Below are 24,259 nucleotides of genomic sequence, written 5' to 3'. Positions count from 1 at the left end.
TTTAAATGTGGGAAACTGTAAACCTGGATGCTAACCAATAATTAGTCCCATGTATTCTAGTTGTGTGTAGTAGTACTTGATGTGGTACTTTATAAACTGCAGTACCATGAGTAGTACACAGTGACTCCAGACTGAGAGGCAACACACACTTTTTTGGGTTGATAACTTTTTATTTTTCCATTTTACAAAAGAGGTTATGAACATGAAGAAGTGAACAGTTGTGTTCCACAGCAGGGGGAGGAGTCAGGGTCATCACATCGTTGAGTCCACACAGTCCTCATTCAAAGCCACTGCATTAATAGAGACACACACACACACACACACACACATTAAACTATGCACCTGTACAGTAACATATATGTTAATGAGTGTGCTTGCTACCTGACCCAGTGTTTGAGGGTGAGTGTGTGAGTGAGTTTCTTACCTGACCATGTGGGCGATGTCCCAGTTGGTCTCGGAGGACAGGGGTCCGATGATCTCCACACCCTTTTCGGTTACTATGGCGATCTCATGCTGCAACACACACGCCCGACAGAATCAGCGTGTGCGTGAGTGATTGAGTGGGGGGTGTGTGTGTGTGTGTGTGTGTGTGTGTGTGTGTGTGTGTGTGTGTGTGTGTGTGTGTGTGTGTGTGTGTGTGTGTGTGTGTGTGTAGAAAAAAAGTTAAAGTCCCTTTTCACAAACTAAATAGCAGTCCTTGACCCAGAGAGATGTGACTCAAACCACCTTATCGACTCTCGTACTGAAGATCCGTCTGGAAGCTTCTAAGACTGAGGAGCGTTTCCTCCCTCACCCAGGTTCTAAACGCTGATCCCCCACTCAGAGGAGCTGCGCTGCGCCCTCTGGTCGCTGGGAGGTACAGCGCTGCCAATGGACACCAGGGGCCCGGCAGCAGTCTGTGTGCTCGTGGAGGTCAGTGGACCAGTGAGGGGTCCTTCAACGAGGCCTCCTCGGATACAGCAGAGCTTCAGTGGTCTCCTAGCGAGAGGAGGAGGAGGAGGAGCCCGCAGCAGTGCCTGCTGGGACTTGTAGTGCAGCACCAGGCAGGAGATTTTACATTCAGGGGATCTTGCTGACGCTTTTATCCAAAGCGACGTACAGCCCTTCATTCACAGGCGACCACGCAGGGCAACAGCCAGCTCGTCAGGAGCAGTCAGGGTGAGGCGTCTCACTGAGGGACACATCCAAACTCAGCTATGAGGAGCCGGGGATCCAACTAGCAACCTTCTGGCTACAAGCCAGCCTACCTCCTGAGCCACATGCCGCCTTCAGACGTCGAGATGGGGGCTGCTACCGCAAGAGACTCAAGTTTCACCTAGACTCTGCATAGCCACGCCGTCCCTCCGCTTCTACTTGTTGTATGTTTTACAGCTTGCCACTTCATGTACGCACTCATTGTATGTCTTATTTAGTTATACTATTTAGTTACAAAGCTTCTTATCCATATCTTTATTGTATACGGGGAATGGGCTAACCTAGCTATCTGTGTTGTATACCGGGAATGGGCTAACCTAGCTATCTGTGTTGTATACCGGGAATGGGCTAACCTAGTGATTGTTATTGCTTGGTTCTATGACCATCCTTACTGTACCGACAGAGGTATATTGTGGTTCCTCTTCCTTCTGACTAATGTACTGATGTTGTGCGTCGCTCTGGATGGAGCGTGAGCGTGCCCTGCCTCACCCTGTTGTAGGAGCGCGCGTCGCGGTAGTACAGGACCTTCAGGCATCGCTCCACCAGAGCCCTCGCCTCAGCCTGCGTCACCTCCACCTTGTTCTCCAGGAACTCCCTCATCAGGGGCTGCACACACACACACACACACACAAGTATTACATATACACACACACACACACAAGTATTACATATACACACACACACACAAGTATTACATATACACACACACAAAAGTATTACATATACACACACACACACAAGTATTACATATACACACACTGACAAGTATTACATATACACACAAATATTACACACACACACACAAATTACATGAACACATTATATATACACACACACACCATAATGACACACACACACACACATTACATAAACACACACACAGAGGACGCTGGCCCGCTGTGTGGCCCCGCCCCCTCACGGTGATGCTCACCTGGGCCAGGTACGCTCCGAAGCCCGTGGCCACGGTCGGTGCCTCATAGGCCACGCCCAGCTTGTCCACGTAACCTAGGAAACTGGAGAAGGGGCGGGGGTTATTCCGGACCTAACGAAGAGGAGACGGTTGTCGGGGTGATGAGTTGCCGCGGCGCCCACCTCTCCCCCTTGTAGAAGCCCCCGATGACCACCGTGTTCCACAGCGGGTTCATCTTGCTCCGCCGGTTGTACATGACGCGCGTCAGCCACGAGTGGAGCGCCTTGGGGGTGTAGCTGTGGCCGTCGCCTAGCAGCTCCTCGTCCACCCTGAGACACACACACACCTCGTTACGACACATAGAAGCACCAGGGTGCACCTGCCCCTCAAAGCCTGTGCACAACTAGGTAATGGTGTGTACCTCACTGTGTGCACCTCACTGTGTGTACCTCACTGTATTAAACTCATTGCACATAAATGCATCAGTGGTCAGTTTGGGGTAGTGGGTGACTGGACCACCTGGACCAGGACCTGTTTGAGGTACTGGTCTAAGACCAGGGTAGTGGGAGACTTACACCATCTGGTCCAGGACCTGTTTGAGGTACTGGTAGTCTGCGTAGTCCCCGGACGCCCCCAGGATGGTGCTGTCGTTCACCTGGACACAAACACGACGTCTCACACGCAGCTCAACAACAATACACCATTATATCAACTATGTATTCTTCAAATCTAGCATCCTACTGTGTTACAGCAGAACTGACCCAGCAGTCCTACTAAGTTACAGCAGAACTGACCCAGCAGTCCTACTGAGTTACAGCAGAACTGACCCAGCAGTCCTACTGAGTTACAGCAGAACTGACCCAGCAGTCCTACTGAGTTACAGCAGAACCTCTGGGGGATAACAAATATCAAGCAACAGAAAGTGAAACACCTGCTCTGTCATTAGCAGTTTCACTTTCTGTTGCTTCACATGAGGACCCGCTGACCACTGACGAAGACCCCATGTAGGAGAACGCTTTGGGTTCAGGCCCTGAGCCGGTTGACAGAGCCCGTCCATCGTCAGACTTTGAATACGAGCTTAAAGTCTGATTGGTCAGACTGTTAATGATACTAGGCTGGTGGACAGCAGGGACCGGTCCACCTCACGTTCTAGAGCCGCTGCAAGTTGGTTAAAGGTTGACCCCTCCTCCTCACAGGAAGGACGGCGCGGCCTGAGCTTTTAGTTATAATAATTTATTACACGGGTCTCCTCAATGCCGTGGAACGCTCCGTTCACTTGCATGGGCCCTTCACAACTTCCGTCAGTGAATTATATTTGATAATTCACCGTTGCTAAGCCCGCTGTCAAGGAAAGCAGTCCGGTAACTTGTCAACACCAGCGTCTCCGGTTGCTAAGCGACGTCAACGTCTTTGGCAGACTATTTCCCTGCTGATCAACACCACGAATGCCGGTAACAAATAAATTGTAAAAAGACACACCATGTGAAGTAGGGGTGTGAATGGTTACAAAAAGTGTAAACGGTTACACAACCCCTTTCTTTTTTTGTGTACACGGCTTACCGTTTTTTATTATTAATTAATTAATTAAAATGAATGATTTTTTTTTTTTTTTAAGTGCACCGCAGTCGCGCTATAGGGGAATTATTTGTTTATCAACACAGCGGATGCGCGAGCAAAATGGTCGCAAATAGAAAATTTGTTGTTGCCATGGTTATCTCCGTGTCGTTAATTTGCAATTGCGGTGTTAATTAGGATGTTGTCAGCTTACTGTTACATTAAACTGTAATCAGAAAACGCGGTTACATGCTATAGACCCTATAGTATCTGTGATATAAAGGCTGGGACGAATTTCAAATTATAAATATGTAAACTTTATGTTGAAATTATGGACCGTCGCGATTCCCATTGAAACAAGGGCGGCGATTTATTTTATTTTTTTTACGGTTTTCGTTACTGATTTTTCCTAAACGGTTATGATTTACTAACCGGTTACACATGTACACGTGTACTTGTGCACACCCCTAGTGTGAAGTAAGTATTTCGTTTTGGCAAGTAGCCGTGTAATAAGCGGGATAATGTATAGAACGTCGCCAACGTCGTTATCAAAAATAAGACCGCGGTGAACTTAGTTTTAGGTTGGATATTCGACAGATATTCAGTCCAGTTCCAGCCGCGACTTCACGGAGATTTGCCCGGCAATAGCAGCAGGAGAACGGTTAGCACACCTCGCAGAGCCTCGCGGTGAATCGCTAGAAAGTGATTTAGGGACCGTCAATAAATTACTTCACGTAAATATATCAATACAAAATACTTGCAGTTTTTTCAATAGCTTCCATGCCATGTGACCCAGTGACTCCAAACCAGTATCTAATTGTATTATTAAACCCTGAGAATGAGACACACCACTTGTTATGGTATTTTAGTGCTTCCTCTATTTTATATGAATATTAATAAGCAGGAATTATCATATTTCTTTCAATAGCTTCCATGCCACGTGACCCAGTGACTCCAAACCAGTATCCAATTGTAGAACTAAAGCCTAAGATTAGGACACACCACTTTTTATGGTATTTTAGTGATTTCTCTATTTTATATGAATATTAATATGCAGGAATGATCATATTTCATTCAATAGCTTCCATGCCACGTGACCCAGTGACTCCAAACCAGTATCCAATTGTAGAACTAAACCCTGAGAATAGGACACACCACTTTTTATGGTATTTTAGTGCTTCCTCTATTTTATATGAATAATAATATGCAGGAATGATCATATTTCATTCAATAGCTTCCATGCCACGTGACCCAGTGACTCCAAACCAGTATCCACTTGTAGAACTAAACCCTGAGAATAGGACACACCACTTTTTATGGTATTTTAGTGCTTCCTCTATTTTATATGAATATTAATATGCAGGAATGATCATATTTCATTCAATAGCTTCCATGCCACGTGACCCAGTGACTCCAAACCAGTATCCAATTGTAGAACTAAAGCCTAAGATTAGGACACACCACTTTTTATGGTATTTTAGTGATTTCTCTATTTTATATGAATATTAATATGCAGGAATGATCATATTTCATTCAATAGCTTCCATGCCACGTGACCCAGTGACTCCAAAGCAGTATCCAATTGTAGAACTAAACCCTGAGAATAGGACACACCACTTTTTATGGTATTTTAGTGCTTCCTCTATTTTATATGAATATTAATATGCAGGAATGATCATATTTCATTCAATAGCTTCCATGCCACGTGACCCAGTGACTCCAAACCAGTATCCAATTGTAGAACTAAACCCTGAGAATAGGACACACAACTTTTTATGGTATTTTAGTGCTTCCTCTATTTTATATGAATATAAATAAGCAGGAATGATCATATTTCTTTCAATAGCTTCCATGCCACGTGACCCAGTGACTCCAAACCAGTATCCAATTGTAGAACTAAACCCTAAGATTAGGACACACCACTTTTTATGGTATTTTAGTGCTTCCTCTATTTTATATGAATATTAATATGCAGGAATGATCATATTTCATTCAATAGCTTCCATGCCACGTGACCCAGTGACTTCAAACCAGTATCCACTTGTAGAACTAAACCCTGAGAATAGGACACACCACTTTTTATGGTATTTTAGTGCTTCCTCTATTTTATATGAATATTAATATGCAGGAATTATCATATTTCTTTCAATAGCTTCCATGCCACGTGACCCAGTGACTCCAAACCAGTATCCAATTGTAGAACTAAAGCCTAAGATTAGGACACACCACTTTTTATGGTATTTTAGTGCTTCCTCTATTTTATATGAATATTAATATGCAGGAATGATCATATTTCATTCAATAGCTTCCATGCCACGTGACCCAGTGACTCCAAACCAGTATCCAATTGTAGAACTAAACCCTGAGAATAGGACACACCACTTTTTTGGTATTTTAGTGCTTCCTCTATTTTATATGAATATTAATATGCAGGAATGATCATATTTCATTCAATAGCTTCCATGCCACGTGACCCAGTGACTCCAAACCAGTATCCAATTGGAGAACTAAACCCTGAGAATAGGACACACCACTTTTTATGGTATTTTAGTGCTTCCTCTATTTTATATGAATATTAATATGCAGGAATGATCATATTTCATTCAATAGCTTCCATGCCACGTGACCCAGTGACTCCAAAGCAGTATCCAATTGTAGAACTAAACCCTGAGAATAGGACACACCACTTTTTATGGTATTTTAGTGCTTCCTCTATTTTATATGAATATTAATAAGCAGGAATGATCATATTTCTTTCAATAGCTTCCATGCCACGTGACCCAGTGACTCCAAAGCAGTATCCAATTGTAGAACTAAAGCCTAAGATTAGGACACACCACTTTTTATGGTATTTTAGTGATTTCTCTATTTTATATGAATATTAATATGCAGGAATGATCATATTTCTTTCAATAGCTTCCATGCCACGTGACCCAGTGACTCCAAACCAGTATCCAATTGTAGAACTAAACCCTAAGATTAGGACACACCACTCTTTATGGTATTTTAGTGCTTCCTCTATTTTATATGAATATTAATATGCAGGAATGATCATATTTCATTCAATAGCTTCCATGCCACGTGACCCAGTGACTCCAAACCAGTATCCAATTGTAGAACTAAACCCTGAGAATAGGACACACCACTTTTTATGGTATTTTAGTGCTTTCTCTATTTTATATGAATATTAATATGCAGGAATGATCATATTTCATTCAATAGCTTCCATGCCACGTGACCCAGTGACTCCAAACCAGTATCCAATTGTAGAACTAAACCCTGAGAATAGGACACACCACTTTTTATGGTATTTTAGTGCTTCCTCTATTTTATATGAATATTAATATGCAGGAATGATCATATTTCATTCAATAGCTTCCATGCCACGTGACCCAGTGACTCCAAACCAGTATCCAATTGTAGAACTAAACCCTGAGAATAGGACACACCACTTTTTATGGTAGGTATGGTATGGTATGGTCACGTGGCATGGAAGCTATTGAAAGAAATATGATAATTCCTGCATATTAATATTCATATAAAATAGAGGAAGCACTAAAATACCATAAAAAGTGGTGTGTCCTATTCTCAGGGTTTAGTTCTACAATTGGATACTGGTTTGGAGTCACTGGGTCACGTGGCATGGAAGCTATTGAATGAAATATGATCATTCCTGCATATTAATATTCATATAAAATAGAGGAAGCACTAAAATACCAAAGAAAGTGGTGTGTCCTATTCTCAGGGTTTAGTTCTACAATTGGATACTGGTTTGGAGTCACTGGGTCACGTGGCATGGAAGCTATTGAATGAAATATGATCATTCCTGCATATTAATATTCATATAAAATAGAGGAAGCACTAAAATACCATAAAAAGTGGTGTGTCCTATTCTCAGGGTTTAGTTCTACAATTGGATACTGGTTTGGAGTCACTGGGTCACGTGGCATGGAAGCTATTGAATGAAATATGATCATTCCTGCATATTAATATTCATATAAAATAGAGGAAGCACTAAAATACCATAAAAAGTGGTGTGTCTTATTCTTAGGGTTTAGTTCTACAATTGGATACTGCTTTGGAGTCACTGGCTCACGTGGCATGGAAGCTATTGAAAGAAATATGATCATTCCTGCTTATTTATATTCATATAAAACAGAGGAAGCACTAAAATACCATTAAAAGTGGTCTGTCCTATTCTCAGGGTTTAGTTCTACAAGTGGATACTGGTTTGGAGTCACTGGGTCACGTGGCATGGAAGCTATTGAATGAAATATGATCATTCCTGCTTATTAATATTCATATAAAATAGAGGAAGCACTAAAATGCCATAAAAAGTGGTGTGTCCTATTCTTAGGGTTTAGTTCTACAATTGGATACTGGTTTGGAGTCACTGGGTCACGTGGCATGGAAGCTATTGAATGAAATATGATCATTCCTGCATATTAATATTCATATAAAATAGAGGAAGCACTAAAATACCATAAAAAGTGGTGTGTCCTATTCTCAGGGTTTAGTTCTACAATTGGATACTGGTTTGGAGTCACTGGGTCACGTGGCATGGAAGCTATTGAAAGAAATATGATCATTCCTGCATATTAATATTCATATAAAATAGAGGAAGCACTAAAATACCATAAAAAGTGGTGTGTCCTAAACTTAGGCTTTAGTTCTACAATTGGATACTGGTTTGGAGTCACTGGGTCACGTGGCATGGAAGCTATTGAAAGAAATATGATCATTCCTGCTTATTAATATTCATATAAAAGAGAGGAAGCACTAAAATACCATAAAAAGTGGTGTGTCCTAATCGTAGGCTTTAGTTCTACAATTGGATACTGGTTTGGAGTCACTTGGTCACGTGGCATGGAAGCTATTGAAAGAAATATGATCATTCCTGCTTATTAATATTCATATAAAATAGAGGAAGTACTAAAATACCATAAAAAGTAGTGTGTCCTATTCTCAGGGTTTAGTTCTACAATTGGATACTGGTTTGGAGTCACTGGGTCACGTGGCATGGAAGCTATTGAATGAAATATGATCATTCCTGCATATTAATATTCATATAAAATAGAGGAAGCACTAAAATACCATAAAAAGTGGTGTGTCCTAATCTTAGGGTTTAGTTCTACAATTGGATACTGGTTTGGAGTCACTGGGTCACGTGGCATGGAAGCTATTGAATGAAATATGATCATTCCTGCATATTAATATTCATATAAAATAGAGGAAGCACTAAAATACCATAAAAAGTGGTGTGTCTTATTCTTAGGGTTTAGTTCTACAATTGGATACTGCTTTGGAGTCACTGGCTCACGTGGCATGGAAGCTATTGAAAGAAATATGATCATTCCTGCTTATTTATATTCATATAAAATAGAGGAAGCACTAAAATACCATTAAAAGTGGTCTGTCCTATTCTCAGGGTTTAGTTCTACAAGTGGATACTGGTTTGGAGTCACTGGGTCACGTGGCATGGAAGCTATTGAATGAAATATGATCATTCCTGCTTATTAATATTCATATAAAATAGAGGAAGCACTAAAATGCCATAAAAAGTGGTGTGTCCTATTCTTAGGGTTTAGTTCTACAATTGGATACTGGTTTGGAGTCACTGGGTCACGTGGCATGGAAGCTATTGAATGAAATATGATCATTCCTGCATATTAATATTCATATAAAATAGAGGAAGCACTAAAATACCATAAAAAGTGGTGTGTCTTATTCTCAGGGTTTAGTTCTACAAGTGGATACTGGTTTGGAGTCACTGGGTCATGTGGCATGGAAGCTATTGAAAGAAATATGATCATTCCTGCATATTAATATTCATATAAAATAGAGGAAACACTAAAATACCATAAAAAGTGGTGTGTCCTATTCTCAGGGTTTAGTTCTACAAGTGGATACTGGTTTGGAGTCACTGGGTCACGTGGCATGGAAGCTATTGAAAGAAATATGATCATTCCTGCATATTAATATTCATATAAAATAGAGGAAGGAATAAAATACTACAACAAGTGGTGTGTCTTATTCTAAGGGTTTAGTTCTACAATTGGATACTGGTTTGGAGTCACTGGGTCACATAGCATGGAAGCTATTGAAAGAAATATGATCATTCCTGCATATTAATATTCATATAAAATAGAGAAAGCATTAAAATACCATAAAAAGTGGTGTGTCCTCTTCTTAGAGTTTAGTTCTACAATTGGATACTGGTTTGGAGTCACTGGGTCACATGGCATGGAAGCTATTGAAAATACTGCAAGTATTTTGTATTGATATATTTACGTGAAGTAATTTATTGACGGTCCCTAAATCAGTTTCCAGCGATTCACCGCGAGGCTCTGCGAGGTGCGCTAACCGTTCTCCTGCTGCTATTGTCGGGCAAATCTCCGTGAAGTCGCGGCTGGAACTGGACTGAATATCCGTCGAATATCCAACCTAAAACTAAGTTCACCGCGGTAAAAATAAGCCCCTTCAGGGCGAAGCAAGACACCTCCGCTGCACGTCGGGGTCCTGTTCGCCCTATCGGGGCTAGTTTTCCCAATAATGACCGGCGTTCTCTACATTATCCCTTACTTAATAATTAATAATCATACATAATATCTAACATCCCGAGGACCACGAGCGACAGAGGAGCCGGAGAGACCGGATGAAGGCGCCGGTGTCTCCGGTGACCTCCAGCTGGAGGTCTTCAGGGGTTGGCTTGCTGCTCACCTTCATCAGACGGGAGACGTTCCTGAAGCGCGCCAGGGAGCCGTAGGAGCCCAGCATGTCCGCCGCGATCACCACGCCGCCCGTAAACTTCACCCCCAGGACAGAGGTCCCCGTCACCATCGGGTTCCTGGAGAGGAGAAAGAAGGGCCGAACATCTCAGGAACACAGCGTCACCCAACCCACAGCCAACCAGAGTGAGGAACCAGAGAACAACTGTGGGTTCCTCCAGGCCAACCAGAGTGAGGAACCAGAGAACATCAGGTGGTTCCCCCAAGCCAACCAGAGTGAGGAACCACAGAACATCAGGTGGTTCCTCACAGCCTCACGACCACAGAAGTCACGGTCTCTGAAGGGACCTGCTTACCGACGACAGGCAAACCGTACCCAGCTCAAGCTTCTAGGGTAGACCCTGCAGGCCATCGATCCACTCAGTGTCACCCTTCTCGGGTGAGCCAAGTACGGTTTACTGCCTGTCGTAGAGGAGCAGGTCCCTCCACCCATCAGAGACCACGTCCCGATCCCTCCACCCGTCTGGAACAACAGCCCCTCCACCCGTCAGAGACCACGACCCGATCTCTCCACCCGTCAGAGACCACGACCCCTCCACCCGTCAGAGACCACACCCGATCTCTCCACCCGTCAGAGACCACGACCCCTCCACCCATCAGAGACCACGTCCCTTCCTCTCCACCCGTCTGACGGTGGCAGGATGACGGGACGTGAATCAGACCGGCTAGCTAGCTGGGCTAGCCGGAGCCCCGACCCGCTCACTACTCCCTGATCGCCGTCCTACTGAGATGGTTTATAACACGTCAGACCATGCATGGATCTTAGTCAAGTGCTACTTGCTGATTGCTTTAGAAGGAGATGGACCACACATGTAGCACGACTTGTAGCCCACTAGCTTAGCGCCGCTAGCTTAGCCCCGCTAGCCTAGCCTCACTAGCCCCCATGATGAGGCAGAATCCCACACAGATCGGCGGTAAAGCGGCGGTCTCCGGAGCGGCGCGGTGGGCTTCTTACAGGGTGTGTCGGACCGGGCCGCAGGAGGGCCCCTGCTGGGTCCCGGGGAACGAGTAGAACTGTCCCGGTGTCGGTCCATTCTCCCAGAAGTTAAGCTTCAAGCCGCCGGTCTCCATGTTTGCTAGGTTTGTATTGATACTGAAAGTGACGACACGGCTTTCTAATGGCTGTGGAGAGCCGCAAGGTATTGTGGGATACTCCCAGAGACACAAATTCTTCTTCCTATTTAAATATAAAGGGAGCCTAGTCCGCAATGAGGCGTGTTGCTGCCCCCACTGTTTTGGAGTCAGTACAATTGAAACTGATAACCCCCCTCCCCCCCCCCAAAAAAAAGATTAGATAAAAACTTAACTAGACACCAGGACCTGTAGTGTGCAGAAAATCTACAACTAAAGCCTGGCCCCTGTTTGGTCGTCAGCATGAGAGAGTGATCTTCAAGATTTTCAAGATTTGGGGAAGACTTTTAAATGGAAAATGCAAAAGTGCATGTTGAATGACAACTTGAGGGTATATGGTTTTAGAAAATATATGGATTTAAGTTGGTTTAATCAGTTTTCCCTTAATGTGGATGGGAAATAGCAAACAGCTACAACCTGACATGATATATCTCCTCTTGTTGTACAATATTAATGTACAACAAGTGCCATTCACATTAATTGTGAATGGTCCCTAACTGGTCACCAACCTTATTTACCTAACCCAATGTATTATTCGTGGGCAGCACATTAATGAGGAGGGCGGGACATGTCTCATGCCATACACCGATTTATCTTTAGACAATGTCATTTACATGTAAAAGCGGGTGTGACCCACCAACTGGCTGAGTGGATGCATGAATGCCATGAAAGAATCGCGTACCTGTAACTGCCTCTTGCGAAGGGAAAATATTGTACGGCACAGCTATTCCACCAATCAAAACACCAGAAATATGGGCATCTAGATGGGCATTCTGCTCTGAGCTCTGGGCAGAGCGGTGCTTGTTCTGGCTGTTCTTGAGCCTGTGCGAGTAGTAAGGTGCACAACTATGCGTGTCGTTTGGTCAACATTTCGTTTTTTCATTTTTTCGTTACTCCAATTTCGGATCTTTCAGTCACAGCGAAAATCCGGGACATTTCCGGGGACAGCAGTAGCCGGGGACAGGTCACTGAAAATGGGGACTGTCCCCGGAAACCGGGGACGTCTGGTCTCCCTAGAGTGAATCTATGGTGTCTAAACTGAGTAGATCTATAGTGTCTACACTGAGTAGATCTATAGTGTCTACACTGAGTAGATCTATGGTGTTTAAACTGAGTAGATCTATAGTGTCTACACTGAGTAGATCTATGGCCTGTTGGGTCGAGAGAACATCTACGGTGTCTATACTGAGTAGATCTATGGTGTTTAAACTGAGTAGATCTCTGGCCTGCAGGGTCTAGACTGAGTAGATCTACGGTGCCTACACTGAACAGATCTATGGCCTGAAGTGTCTACAATGAGTAGATCTATGAGATCTAGAGTACTTATAACTAATAACAATTTACAATAAATATAATTATACTTAGATAGATATTGTAGCGCCGGTCAGGGAGAGACGGAAGAATGAGACGGGAGACAGGTTTCAACCGCTAGTACCACTCTCGCGCCCCTTACACCGCACGACTGCGACAGTTGGTTCTTTAATTTTAACAGCGAACATAACAGAAACACGGGACACCTGACCAACACACACAACACTCTCACTAATGGTCCCGATCACACAACAATGGAACAACACACAATTAATAAAGACCCCAAACCCGTTAACCCCACTTAACCCCAACAACAGAACAAATCAACAAAACCCCTTTTGTCAACTGACAACCCCAACCCCAACTCCCAGAATCCCCCGCGGCTCCGGAACATGGCGCCCACACCCGTGGTCGCCACACAGCCCCCACCTCAGGGGTCAGACGTCCCGACGACCCCATGATCCGTCACATAGTCCCTTAAGTGTTCAGGGGGCCGGCGCCGCCGGTTCGGCCGCTGAAACCCCCCAGAGGCGGCAGCCGCAGGGCCAACGGCCCCACCCGGGGAGCCGGCAGGGACAGAGGAGCCGCCAGGGGAGCCGCGAGGCGTTCCTCCTTCCTCACCAGCAACAACCGGGGCGAGGGGGCGGTACGGCGAGAGTCTGTCCTGGTGCAACACCACCACCCGCCCCCGAGCGCCCGGCATCCGCAGCCGGTACACCACCTCGGACACTCTGTCGAGGATTTCTCCCGGCCCCTGCCAGTGGCTCCGCAGTTTGGGGCAGACCCCCCTCTTTCTGACGGGGCAGTACACCCACACCCTGTCCCCGGGTGTGAACGCTCGTCCCCGGCAGCGAGTGTCATAGCCCCTCTTCTGCCTCACCCCGGAGGCAGCCTGAGCCTGGCGGGTGTAGTCGTGGACCACCAGCAGGCGATCCCTCAGCCTGCGGAAATAGTCCATAGCCGCACCCCCGGCGAGCTCAGGCTCAGGCGGGGACCCGAACACCAAATCCACCGGTGTCCGGAGCTCCCGCCCGAACATGAGGGCAGCCGGAGTGCAGTGACTGGATTCCTGCACCGCCGTCCGATAGGACCACAGGACCAGGGGCAGGTGACGGTCCCAGTCCCGCTGGTGCTGGCTGGTGAGGATGGCGAGCTGGGTGGCCAGGGTGCGGTTAAACCGCTCCACCAACCCGTCACTCTGGGGATGGAGCGGCGTCGTCCTCGTCTTGTGCACCCCCAGCCGCCGGCAGACCTCTCCAAAGACCTGGGACTCGAAGTTCCGCCCCTGGTCGCTGTGGAGCTCAGCAGGGACCCCGAAACGGGCAAACATCTCCTCCACCAGCCTCTCCGCGGTGGTGGCAGCGCTCTGATCCGGCACCGCATACGCCTCTGGCCATTTGGTGAAGTAGTCCATGGCCACGAGGACGTAGCGGTTGCCAGAGTCGGTGACTGGAAACGGCCCCAGGACGTCGACCCCCACCCGTTCCATCGGTGCTCCCACCAGGTACTGCTGGAGCGGGGCGTGGGAACGCTGGGCAGGTCCTTTCTGCGCCGTGCAGGTGTCGCAGCAGTGGACGTGCAGCTCAACGTCCCGTCGACAGCCCGGCCAGTAGAACCGCCCCCGCAGGCGATGCAGGGTCTTGGCGTTTCCGTAGTGCCCCGCCCCCACCGAGCCGTGGACCAGCTGCAGCACCTGGGGACGAAGCACACGGGGCACCAACAGCTGCAGGATGTCGCCCTTCCCCCTAGGGTCCCGCCAGCGGCGGTGGACCACCCCGTTGTGGAGCTGGAGGCATCCCCACTGGGAGTGGTAGGCCTTCACCTCAGGCCCTCGTGCCGACACCTCCGGCCAGCTGGGGCGCTGCCCCGCCTCCAGCCAGTCCCTCACCAACGCCAGGGTCTCGTCGGCCCGCTGCTGCTGCTCCAGCTGACTCGCCGTCAGCAGGAGCCACCCCTCCGCCTCCCCGATAGTCTGGTCAGCCTCGGTGGTCTGGAGAGCCGCCACCATCGGAGACTCGTGGGCCCGCTCCTCCTGGCGCAGGCAGTAGCGACACTCCAGGACTGCACAGGGCCGTCGGGAGAGTGCGTCAGCATTGCTGTGGAGCCGCCCTGCCCGATGCTGGATCTCGAAGTCGTACTCCTGCAAAACTTCCAGCCATCGAGCCACCTGGCCCTCAGGGTTCTTAAAACTGAGGAGCCAGGTGAGGGACGCGTGGTCGGTGCGGATCAGGAAGCGCCTGCCATGCAGGTACGGCCTGAAATGCCGCACGGCCAGAACCACAGCCAACAGCTCCCGTCGGGTCACGCAGTAATTGCGCTCCGCCCGACTGAGAGTGCGGCTGAAGTAGGCGACGGGACGTTCCCCCTCCCCCACTCCCTGGGAGAGGACCGCACCGACCCCCACGTTACTGGCATCGGTGTCGAGGACGAAAGGCCGACCAGCGTCGGGGTAAGCCAGGACCGGGGCCTCGGTGAGCACCGCCTGAAGTCGGGCGAAGGCCGTGGCGCAGGCATTGTCCCAGACGTACGGCCGGCCCGCCTCGGTTAAACGGTGGAGGGGGCTGGCGACCAGTACCCCGCCAGGCCCAGAAAACTCCGCAGTTCGCCGGCGTTGGTGGGGGTCGGCCAGTCCCGGACCGCAGCCGCCTTGGCCGGGTTAGTGGCTACGCCATGCTTGTTCACCACGTGCCCCAAGAACAGCGTTTCCCTGGACAGCAGGGAACATTTGGCAGGGTTCAGCCGCAACCCGGCCCGGCGGATGGCCCCAAGAACCTCCCGTAGGTTCGCCAGCGCCCCGCCGAAATCGCGTGCGTGCACCAACAGGTCGACCAGGTACACGACACAACGACTCCGGGGGACGTTCGCCAGGACCCTCTCCATCATCCGCTCGAACGTCGCCGGCGCGTTGCATAGTCCGAACGGCATGACGCGAAACTGCCACAGCCCCTGTCCAATGGTGAACGCAGTCTTAGGTCTGGCCTCGGGCGCCAACTCCACCTGCCAGTAGCCGCTACGCAGGTCCAGGGAGCTGAACCAGCTGGACCCCCCGATGTAGTCCAGGGCGTCGTCGATCCGTGGAAGCGGGTACGAGTCCTTCCGAGTGACTTCGTTAAGGCGCCGGTAGTCCACACAGAATCTCCAGCTACCGTCCTTTTTTTTTACCATGACGGCCGGGGCCGCCCATGGGCTGGACGAGGGCTCGATCACTCCCCCGGCAGCCATCTCGCGGACCTTGTCCTCCGCCGCCTGGCGCTTGGCTAGTGCTAATCGGTGGGGCCGCAGGCGGATGGGCCGGGCAGAGCCGGTGTCGATGGTATGCTGCACCAGCCCTGTCCGCCTGCAGTCCTCATCCCGAGCCGCGAAAATGTCCCCGTACTCCTCGAGTAACAGCCTCAGCTGCCGACTCTGCTGTACGTCGAGGCCAGCTCCACTGCGCAGCCACAGCGCATTGACGGCCTCGGCGGTCTCAGGGGAAGGAAAAGCGGCAGACACAGAGCCGCGGGGAATGCAGGGACCGGGCAGAGGCTGAGGCTCCCGGGGCATAACCTGGCGACTACTCCGCTGGCCGCCAGAGCCCCCGTGCCCCCCCCGTCCGGACTGGAGCGCCACAGTCTCCGCGCCGACGGTGATTGTCGCTCCAGCCATGTCCAACCTGGCACCCCAACGGTTCAGTAGGTCCAGGCCGATTATGCACGAGTCCCGGATGTCGGCGAGCCAAAACTCGTGCATGACCTCCCGGTCACCCACTCGGACGGCCAGCCGCTTCCTTCCCCTCATTCCGGTCTCCTGTCCCGTAACGGTCGTCAGGCGGACGCTGGTCGCCGTCCATCCCCCCGAGAGTGTGCCGGCGGTGCCCGGAAAAACACCCGGACGCACCAGGGAGATGGTCGACCCAGTGTCCACCAGGGCCGTGCAGGGTTGGCCGTTGATCCTGCAGCTGAGGTAAAGGCCCCTGGCGCGGCCCGGGCCGCCAACCAGAGCGCACCGACCGTGGAGAGGGGCAGGAACCCGGAACGGCGTTCCCCTCACTGGGCCGCTCCACCGCAGTTTTCCGCCGGACAAGATGGTCTAGCCCGTGGTGCCGGTGCCGGGCAGTCACGGGCTAGATGGCCTGGTTTACCGCACCGGAAACAGCGCCGGTCAGCTCCGGACCCTCGTCTGTCGTCGGGTGGTGGACGTTGCTGTGGACGCTGTCGGGGACGCTGGGGCGTCCATGCCTGAAAACACTCCTCCCCGACGTCGTCCTCGTCCCGCTCGTATTCCGCCTGCCGGACGTGAGGTCGGGAGGCACTGGACGGTTGCAGGTCGGACAGCTCCCGCTCCGCCCGTTCCGCCACCTCGAGAGCCACCTCAAGGTTCGGGGGCCCGGTGAGGCGGACGTGCCGTCCCAGCCGCGGCGGGGCAAGGCCTTGGAGGAACGACTGAAGGGCTAGTTCCTCCTTAGCCGCAGCAGGGAAGTCGGGGTAGCCCCGCTGGGCGTAGAGCAGTACATCGGCTGCGTAGGCCCCCAACCGTTCCCCCTCCCGGCGGCGGCGGCTGGTCAGCAACTCCCGGCTGTGGGCCACGACCCCCCGCTGTCCGAAACGCCTCTCCAAGGCTAGGGTCAGGGCCCGGAGGTCCTGCTGGTCTGCTGGGGCCAGGTCCAGCAGAACCTGCAACGCCTTTCCCTCCAAGGCTAGGGCAAGCTGGGCGGCGGACTCGTACATAGCCCAGCCGTAGTACTGCGCGGCGATCCTCAGCTGCGCCAGGTAAGGCTCCAGCGGTGTCTCCCCGGAAAATTTGGGCAGCCTGGCCACCAGGTGGCGGCCGATCGCCGCCGATCCTGTGGCACCACCAACGGCCGCTGTGTGGCACTGCGCCGCCGTCGAGCAGGGCCATTCCGAGTCTTCCTCCTTCGGACGCTCCAGTTTGAATAATGGGTTATTCTCCATAATCCCAGTTCTGACACCAATGTAGCGCCGGTCAGGGAGAGACGGAAGAATGAGACGGGAGACAGGTTTCAACCGCTAGTACCACTCTCGCGCCCCTTACACCGCACGACTGCGACAGTTGGTTCTTTAATTTTAACAGCGAACATAACAGAAACACGGGACACCTGACCAACACACACAACACTCTCACTAATGGTCCCGATCACACAACAATGGAACAACACACAATTAATAAAGACCCCAAACCCGTTAACCCCACTTAACCCCAACAACAGAACAAATCAACAAAACCCCTTTTGTCAACTGACAACCCCAACCCAAACTCCCAGAATCCCCCGCGGCTCCGGAACATGGCGCCCACACCCGTGGTCGCCACAATATAGTTCAGGTAGATAGAAGAGACATAGTAGTATCCCTTATATAGTTGCCATAGTTACAGTAGCACTGGGAAAGACTTTAGACTGGGAATGAGTTTAGACTGGGAATGACTGGAGACTGGGAATGAGTGGAGACTGGGAATGAGTTTAAACCGGGAATGAGTTTAGACTGGGAATGACTGGAGACAGAATGAGTTTAAACTGGGAATGAATTTAGACTGGAGAGTCCCTGGAGCTGTGATGTCACATGTCTAAACAAGTTTACCGGTTTCAACACACACACAGACACACACACACACACACACACACACACACACTCACAAAACAAGCACCAGTTCTGGGCTCAAGAAGAAGAGAAAACACCACTTTGATTAGAGATTTTATTTCTGATACATTTCGGAGCAGAGAATAGATCTTCAGTGCTCGGTTTCTTCCTCTGGTTTCAGCGTCAGCACCTTCCTGGGACAGGGCTCTGAGAGAGACAGGAGACCAACATCAGTACTGCAGTATACTCTGCTGGTACTCTACTGTAGGACTAATACTCTACTGGTACTCTACTGTAGTACTAATACTCTACTGGTACTCTACTGTAGGACTAATACTCTACTGGTACTCTACTGATACTCTACTGGTACTCTACTGTAGGACTAATACTCTACTGGTACTCTACTGGTACTCTACTGTAGGACCAATACTCTACTGGTACTCTACTGTAGAACTGATACTCTACTGGTACTCTACTGTAGGACTAATACTCTACTGGTACTCTATTGTAGGACTGATGCTCTACTGGTACTCTACTGGTACTCTACTGGTACTCTACTGGTACTCTACAGTAGGCCTCACTCTACAGAAGGCCTCACTCTACAATAGGCTTCACTCTACAGTAGGCCTCGCTATACAGTAGGCCTACAGTAGGCCTCGCTATACAGTAGGCCTCACTCTATAGTAGGCTTCACTCTACAGTAGCCCTCACTCTACACTAGGCCTCACTCTACAGTAGGCTTCACTCTACAGTAGGCCTCACTCTACAGTAGGCCTCACTCTGCAGTAGGCCTCACTCTGCAGTAGGCCTCACTCTACAGTAGGCCTCACTTGAGACTCCGTCGTAGCTGTACTCCCCGGTGATTTCTGTCATGTTGAGGCACCTGGCCTGCTGTCTGGTGCTCAGAGGAACCTCCTTCAGAGCCTCCAGGTCCTGGTGCTGCCCCGCCCTCCCTGAAACACACACACACACACACACACACACACACACGCACACACACACACACACAAACACACACAATTTCATTAGCAAATGAATGACTGTAGTAGAGTGTGTATCAGTGTTGTGTACTTTAGTTGAGTGTGTATCAGTGTTGCGTACAGCAGTTGAGAGTGTATCAGTGTTGTGCGTACTGTAGTTGAATGTGTATCAGTGTTGTGTACTGTAGTTGAATGTGTATCAGTGTTGTGTACTGTAGTTGAGTGTGTATCAGCGTTGTGCGTACTGTAGTTCATTATGAACCGGACGTCGGTGGAGTTGCTGTCCGCAGGGTCGTACATGCCGCTGTAGTCGATGCTGATCCGGTCCTCAGGGCAGGACGGACAGCTCTGGAACAGAGTGATCTGTCCGAAGAACCCCCGAGTGGTGGTCTTCACACCACCCTGCTCACGCACTGCAGCACAGAGGGGGGCCGCGGGTCAACATAGCTAGTGTAACAGCGTGTTAGCGTGTTACAGTAACATGTGAGGCCGTCAGCTAGTGTGTTAGCCAGTTAACATGTGAGGACCGCAGCTTGCATGTTAGTGTGTGAGCATGTGAAGACCGCAGCTTGCGTGTTAGTGTGTGAGCATGTGAGGACCGCAGCTTGCGTGTTAGCGTGTTAGCATGTGAGGACATCAGCTAGCGTGTTAGTGTGTGAGCATGTGAGGACCTCAGCTACCGTCACAGCTTGTTAACGTGTGCTAGCTAGCACGAACTTGCTAGCCCATCATCTTGAGGCCCAGAGGGCCAGGGCTCGACCTGTAATGCTTCATAGCATGCTACATCACGCCTGCTAGGATGTTGGCATGCTAGCAATTTACTATTGATGATGTTGATGGGGAACTTACCCATAGTGTGGAGTCTCACAGTGAGGTTGGCGTCGTCCGTAATGTTGCCGACGATGTAGAGCCAGAGACACGACCCATTCACGAACCCGTTCCTCTCGATGTAGGTAAAGGAGCTGTTGTCCTCCGACAGCCAGAGCTCCAGGAGGGAGCTGGAGAGATGAGGCAGCAGACCCATCTTCTCATCAGTAACGGAACCCACCACAACCCAGGAGCCCAACGCCTGGAGCCACACGGAGAACCACATGGAGAACACGTAGAACATGGAGAACATGTAGAACGTGTAGAACAAGCTATCACAGGAAGAGCGCGATACAGGTAGAAAGAATCAGTACTTCTAAGATCTGGGACAAAACCAGACTTAATCTACTGATGTTTACTTCAGTCAACATTTACTCTTCATAGATTCTTTACCACACACACTGACTAGATTAAACGATATATCACTGCATGTGATATACTTATCTATAAAATATAGGCATATATAGATTATAATTATATGACCTCATATATACACACTGAGTGGACGATATATCACTGTATAGTGTATAGTACATCAACTACAGTCACCTATAGTTGCTATGGTAACCGCTGAGACTGACCTTGTCTTCTTGGTCCCTGCGGAGCGGGGTGATGACATCATCACAGCTTGGGGGGGGCAGGGAGGCGGCGGGGGCCAGCAGCCCCAACAGAAGGACAGCGAACACGGCAGCCATGACTCCTCTGGATCTCAGACGTCTGCTGCCGGCGGCCCGAGGCTTTATAGCCTCAGCACGATGGGGGCGGGGGGGCGAAGGTCACCGCAGAGGATCCACCCTCCAATCAGGAGGTCAAAGACCCCAGAACAACGATCACTCTTACATTTAGGAATCGGGGCTCTACAAGAGTTATCAGGAGGTATATACGGTGGTTCTAGTTATCAGGAGGTCTATACGTGGTTCTAGTTATCAGGAGGTATATACTGGGGTTCTATAATTATCAGGAGGTATATACAGTGGTTCTAGATATCAGGGGGTATATACGGTGGTTCTGTAGTTATCAGGAGGTATATACTGTGATTCTAGTTATCTGGAGGAATATACGTGGTTCTAGTTATCAGAAGGTGTATACATTGTTCTACAGTTATCAGGAGGTATATGCGCTGGTTCTATAGTTATCAGGAGGTATGTGGTTCTAGTTATCAGGAGGTATACACCTGATTCTAGGAAGCTCTTTCGTAAAACATGCAAAACACAACTCAGTTCAGTCAACTTGGCCCTAGTCAACCCCTGCGTAACAAACAGAGGCTTCTGACTGAAGCAGGGCCACACAAACAGGGCAGAAGGTTCAAGGTTCAGATCTCTGTCGCTCTTAACAAATACCCCTGGAAAAAAACTCTAGAATGTAAATGGACTGCATTTATATAGCACTTTTCTAACCATTGGCCACCCAAAGCGCTTTACAATATCGCCTCACATTCACCATTCACGCACACATTCACAGACCAACGGCGGAGTCAGCCACGCAAGGCGACAGCCAGCTCGTCGGGAGCAGTCAAGAACACCTCAACACTCGGGACCACCCTGAACCAACAAACTACTAACCTACCCATCCTGAACCAACAAACAAACTGTAAGTGACGTAGCATAAATAAGTTTTCTTTAATTATGCACACTTAATAATCAACACTTCAATTTCATGTAATAAATAAATAGATAATAATTCATGTTGGGTTAAAAGGTTAAAATGTTAATATAATGTAATTGAACCGATGTGTTAATGTGCTGCAAGCGAACGGAACTAATGTTTTGTTCCTAGTTTCCCTACGTCATTAGTGTTGGTGTAATTGATGTAAAAAGGCATGACCAAGCATGTATGAATGGCGCTCGTTAAGTGCAGTGATAGCATAAGTTCGCCTCTGAAGTTAAAGCAGACGGCCAAGATATAAGGACAGTAAAGAACTTAAATCTCTTTTCACAACAAGCGGCCAGCGAGGTATTTTATTTCACCATTTTAATGCACTTTTATTTCCTGTATATACATGTCATTTTTACGTGCCAATTAGTGTCATATTTCTGTGTTTTATTTCGTGCTTATGTAAATACTGCTAATTTGCTGATGTGGCATTTTTGTATTATGTTTGTTTGTAATAGTTCACGGCGTAAAGGCTTAAAGACGTAAAGACGTAAAGGAATGAAGCAACGTGCCATTAAAGAACGCCCGTTTCGAAGAAGCCAACCTGTGTCTGTGTGTTGTGACGAGAGCTACAGTGAAAACTCGGACTGCTCCTCACGGGTAGGAGAGACGAGAAGAGCGCGTACCGACGCAACGAGGACCCAGCAATCAGATAAGGAAAGCCCATGACGCACTGTCGGCAAAGCGACTGCATGCAGCGGTAATTAGACGGTGTTAGAAGCGCAACCGTTCAAATCAAGGCAATAAGTGCCTCCTCCACTTCCTTCAAGTTTAAGTGGTGTGAAAAGTGGTAAATAGTTGCAACAAAGAACTCAGATCTATTAACCCTGTATTATACTGTACTTAGCCTACATGTTTTATGGATGCATATTTGCTGGTCTTAATTGATGTTACACGTGACGAAGTTTAAAGAGTACCTATTTAAAAAAAAATAAAAAAATCTCATTCAAGGGTTAAGTTGTTAAAAGTATTTCTAAGCTGATTCAATTTGCAACTAAGGTTTATTGTGGATAATTTGTTAAGTAATTTAAAACTTGCTTACTTTGTTTTGAAAATCAAAGTTAACTTGAGATAATATAATTTGAGTGTTTAAAAGGTTTTTTGGTGTGATATTCAAGTCTATATTTAAAGGAAAATATATAGGCTTCTCACATAGCCTTCACACATTTGTCAAGAAATTCATAATTATTAATTTTTTGGCTACTCACATTAAAGCTAATATTCAACACATGTCCAAGCCATTCAAGTCACCTCAAAATGTCTGAGGCAAGCACTGAAACCTGCATTAAAGATCCTAAGGCAGCTGTTCCCGAAGCTACAGATGATGAATATGCAGACCAAGTGGAAGAGTTACGTAGAAGTGAAAGACGCCGAACCCTCACAGAAAAGGGAAAAGAACTTCAAGAAGAAAGGCTGAAGAGTGTAAAACGTCGATACAGAATCACCTATGAGAAGTGGAGGTATCACGCAAGATTAGCAAAGGAAATATTGACTGATGAAACATCAAAGGATGAGTTGAATCAGCTCATTGAGAACATTCAAAACACCTGCTCTGAAGTAAAGGTAATTTATGAAGAGTTACGAAGAATACAAACTCCTGAACAAGACCTGTGGCGCAGAGTTGATAAGTGTGTAGAACTTTCAGGATTCATTACACAAAGGGCAGATAGACAACTTAAAGGGCTTACAACAGACGATGAGGAAGAACCTTGGCCTGATGTCGGATCCACCCTAGACTCAACAGGTTCAATGTCAAAGCCAATGTCTTATCGATCAAAATGTGGTTCTGCTACCTCTAGCTCCATCGCAGTCAGAAGGAATGAGGCTGCAGCTGAAGCTGCTGCATCCCAAGAAATACTGGCAGTATTGGAAGAGCAAGAAAAGGAAGAGACTGAGCTGCAAAGGCTAGAGGCCGAAGATAAACAACGACAAGCAATATTTGAAGCTGAAAACCTAGCTAGACAGCAGACTATGGAAGACAGGCGCAGAAAGCTAAACCGTCTAGAAGAAGTGAAAAAATTGAATGCTGCAAAGGCTAGAGTAAAGGTCTATGATCAAGCTGAAGAAAATGTCGAAGCAGTTGACTTACTGTATGAAGTTAAACCTAACACAACACAAGCCTTCCATACCTCCAGCCCCTCATTCATCCCTCAACCTCTTCCAATCTCAATTCAAGCCCCCCACACCTCAAGTCCCTCATTCATCCCTCAACCTCTTCCAGTCCCAACTTAAGCCCTCAATGCCGCAAGTTTTCCGTTCATCTCACAATCTCCAACAGTTCCAAGTCAAATTCAAGCT

At 48.3% G+C, this 24,259-nt stretch overlaps 1 protein-coding gene across 1 annotated transcript; it reads right to left on the bottom strand.

The window, feature by feature from the left end:
* Positions 1 to 149: 149 nt before the first annotated feature.
* Positions 150 to 11,547, bottom strand: psmb4 (proteasome 20S subunit beta 4). The gene is made up of 8 exons (XM_079749833.1): positions 11,402 to 11,547; positions 10,379 to 10,505; positions 2,680 to 2,759; positions 2,287 to 2,433; positions 2,126 to 2,207; positions 1,684 to 1,800; positions 425 to 513; positions 150 to 290 (listed from the first exon to the last, which is right to left on the bottom strand). Exons 1-8 carry the CDS (start codon positions 11,515 to 11,517, stop codon positions 278 to 280), a joined length of 771 nt encoding a protein of 256 aa, XP_079605959.1. The 5' UTR covers positions 11,518 to 11,547; the 3' UTR covers positions 150 to 277.
* Between the last annotated feature and the right edge of the window lie 12,712 nt (positions 11,548 to 24,259).

Source organism: Pollachius pollachius (assembly GCF_949987615.1).
Source record: "Pollachius pollachius genome assembly, chromosome: 13".
NCBI classification, from domain to species: Eukaryota; Metazoa; Chordata; class Actinopteri; order Gadiformes; family Gadidae; genus Pollachius; species Pollachius pollachius.
This window is presented reverse-complemented; position numbering and strand designations above follow the sequence as displayed.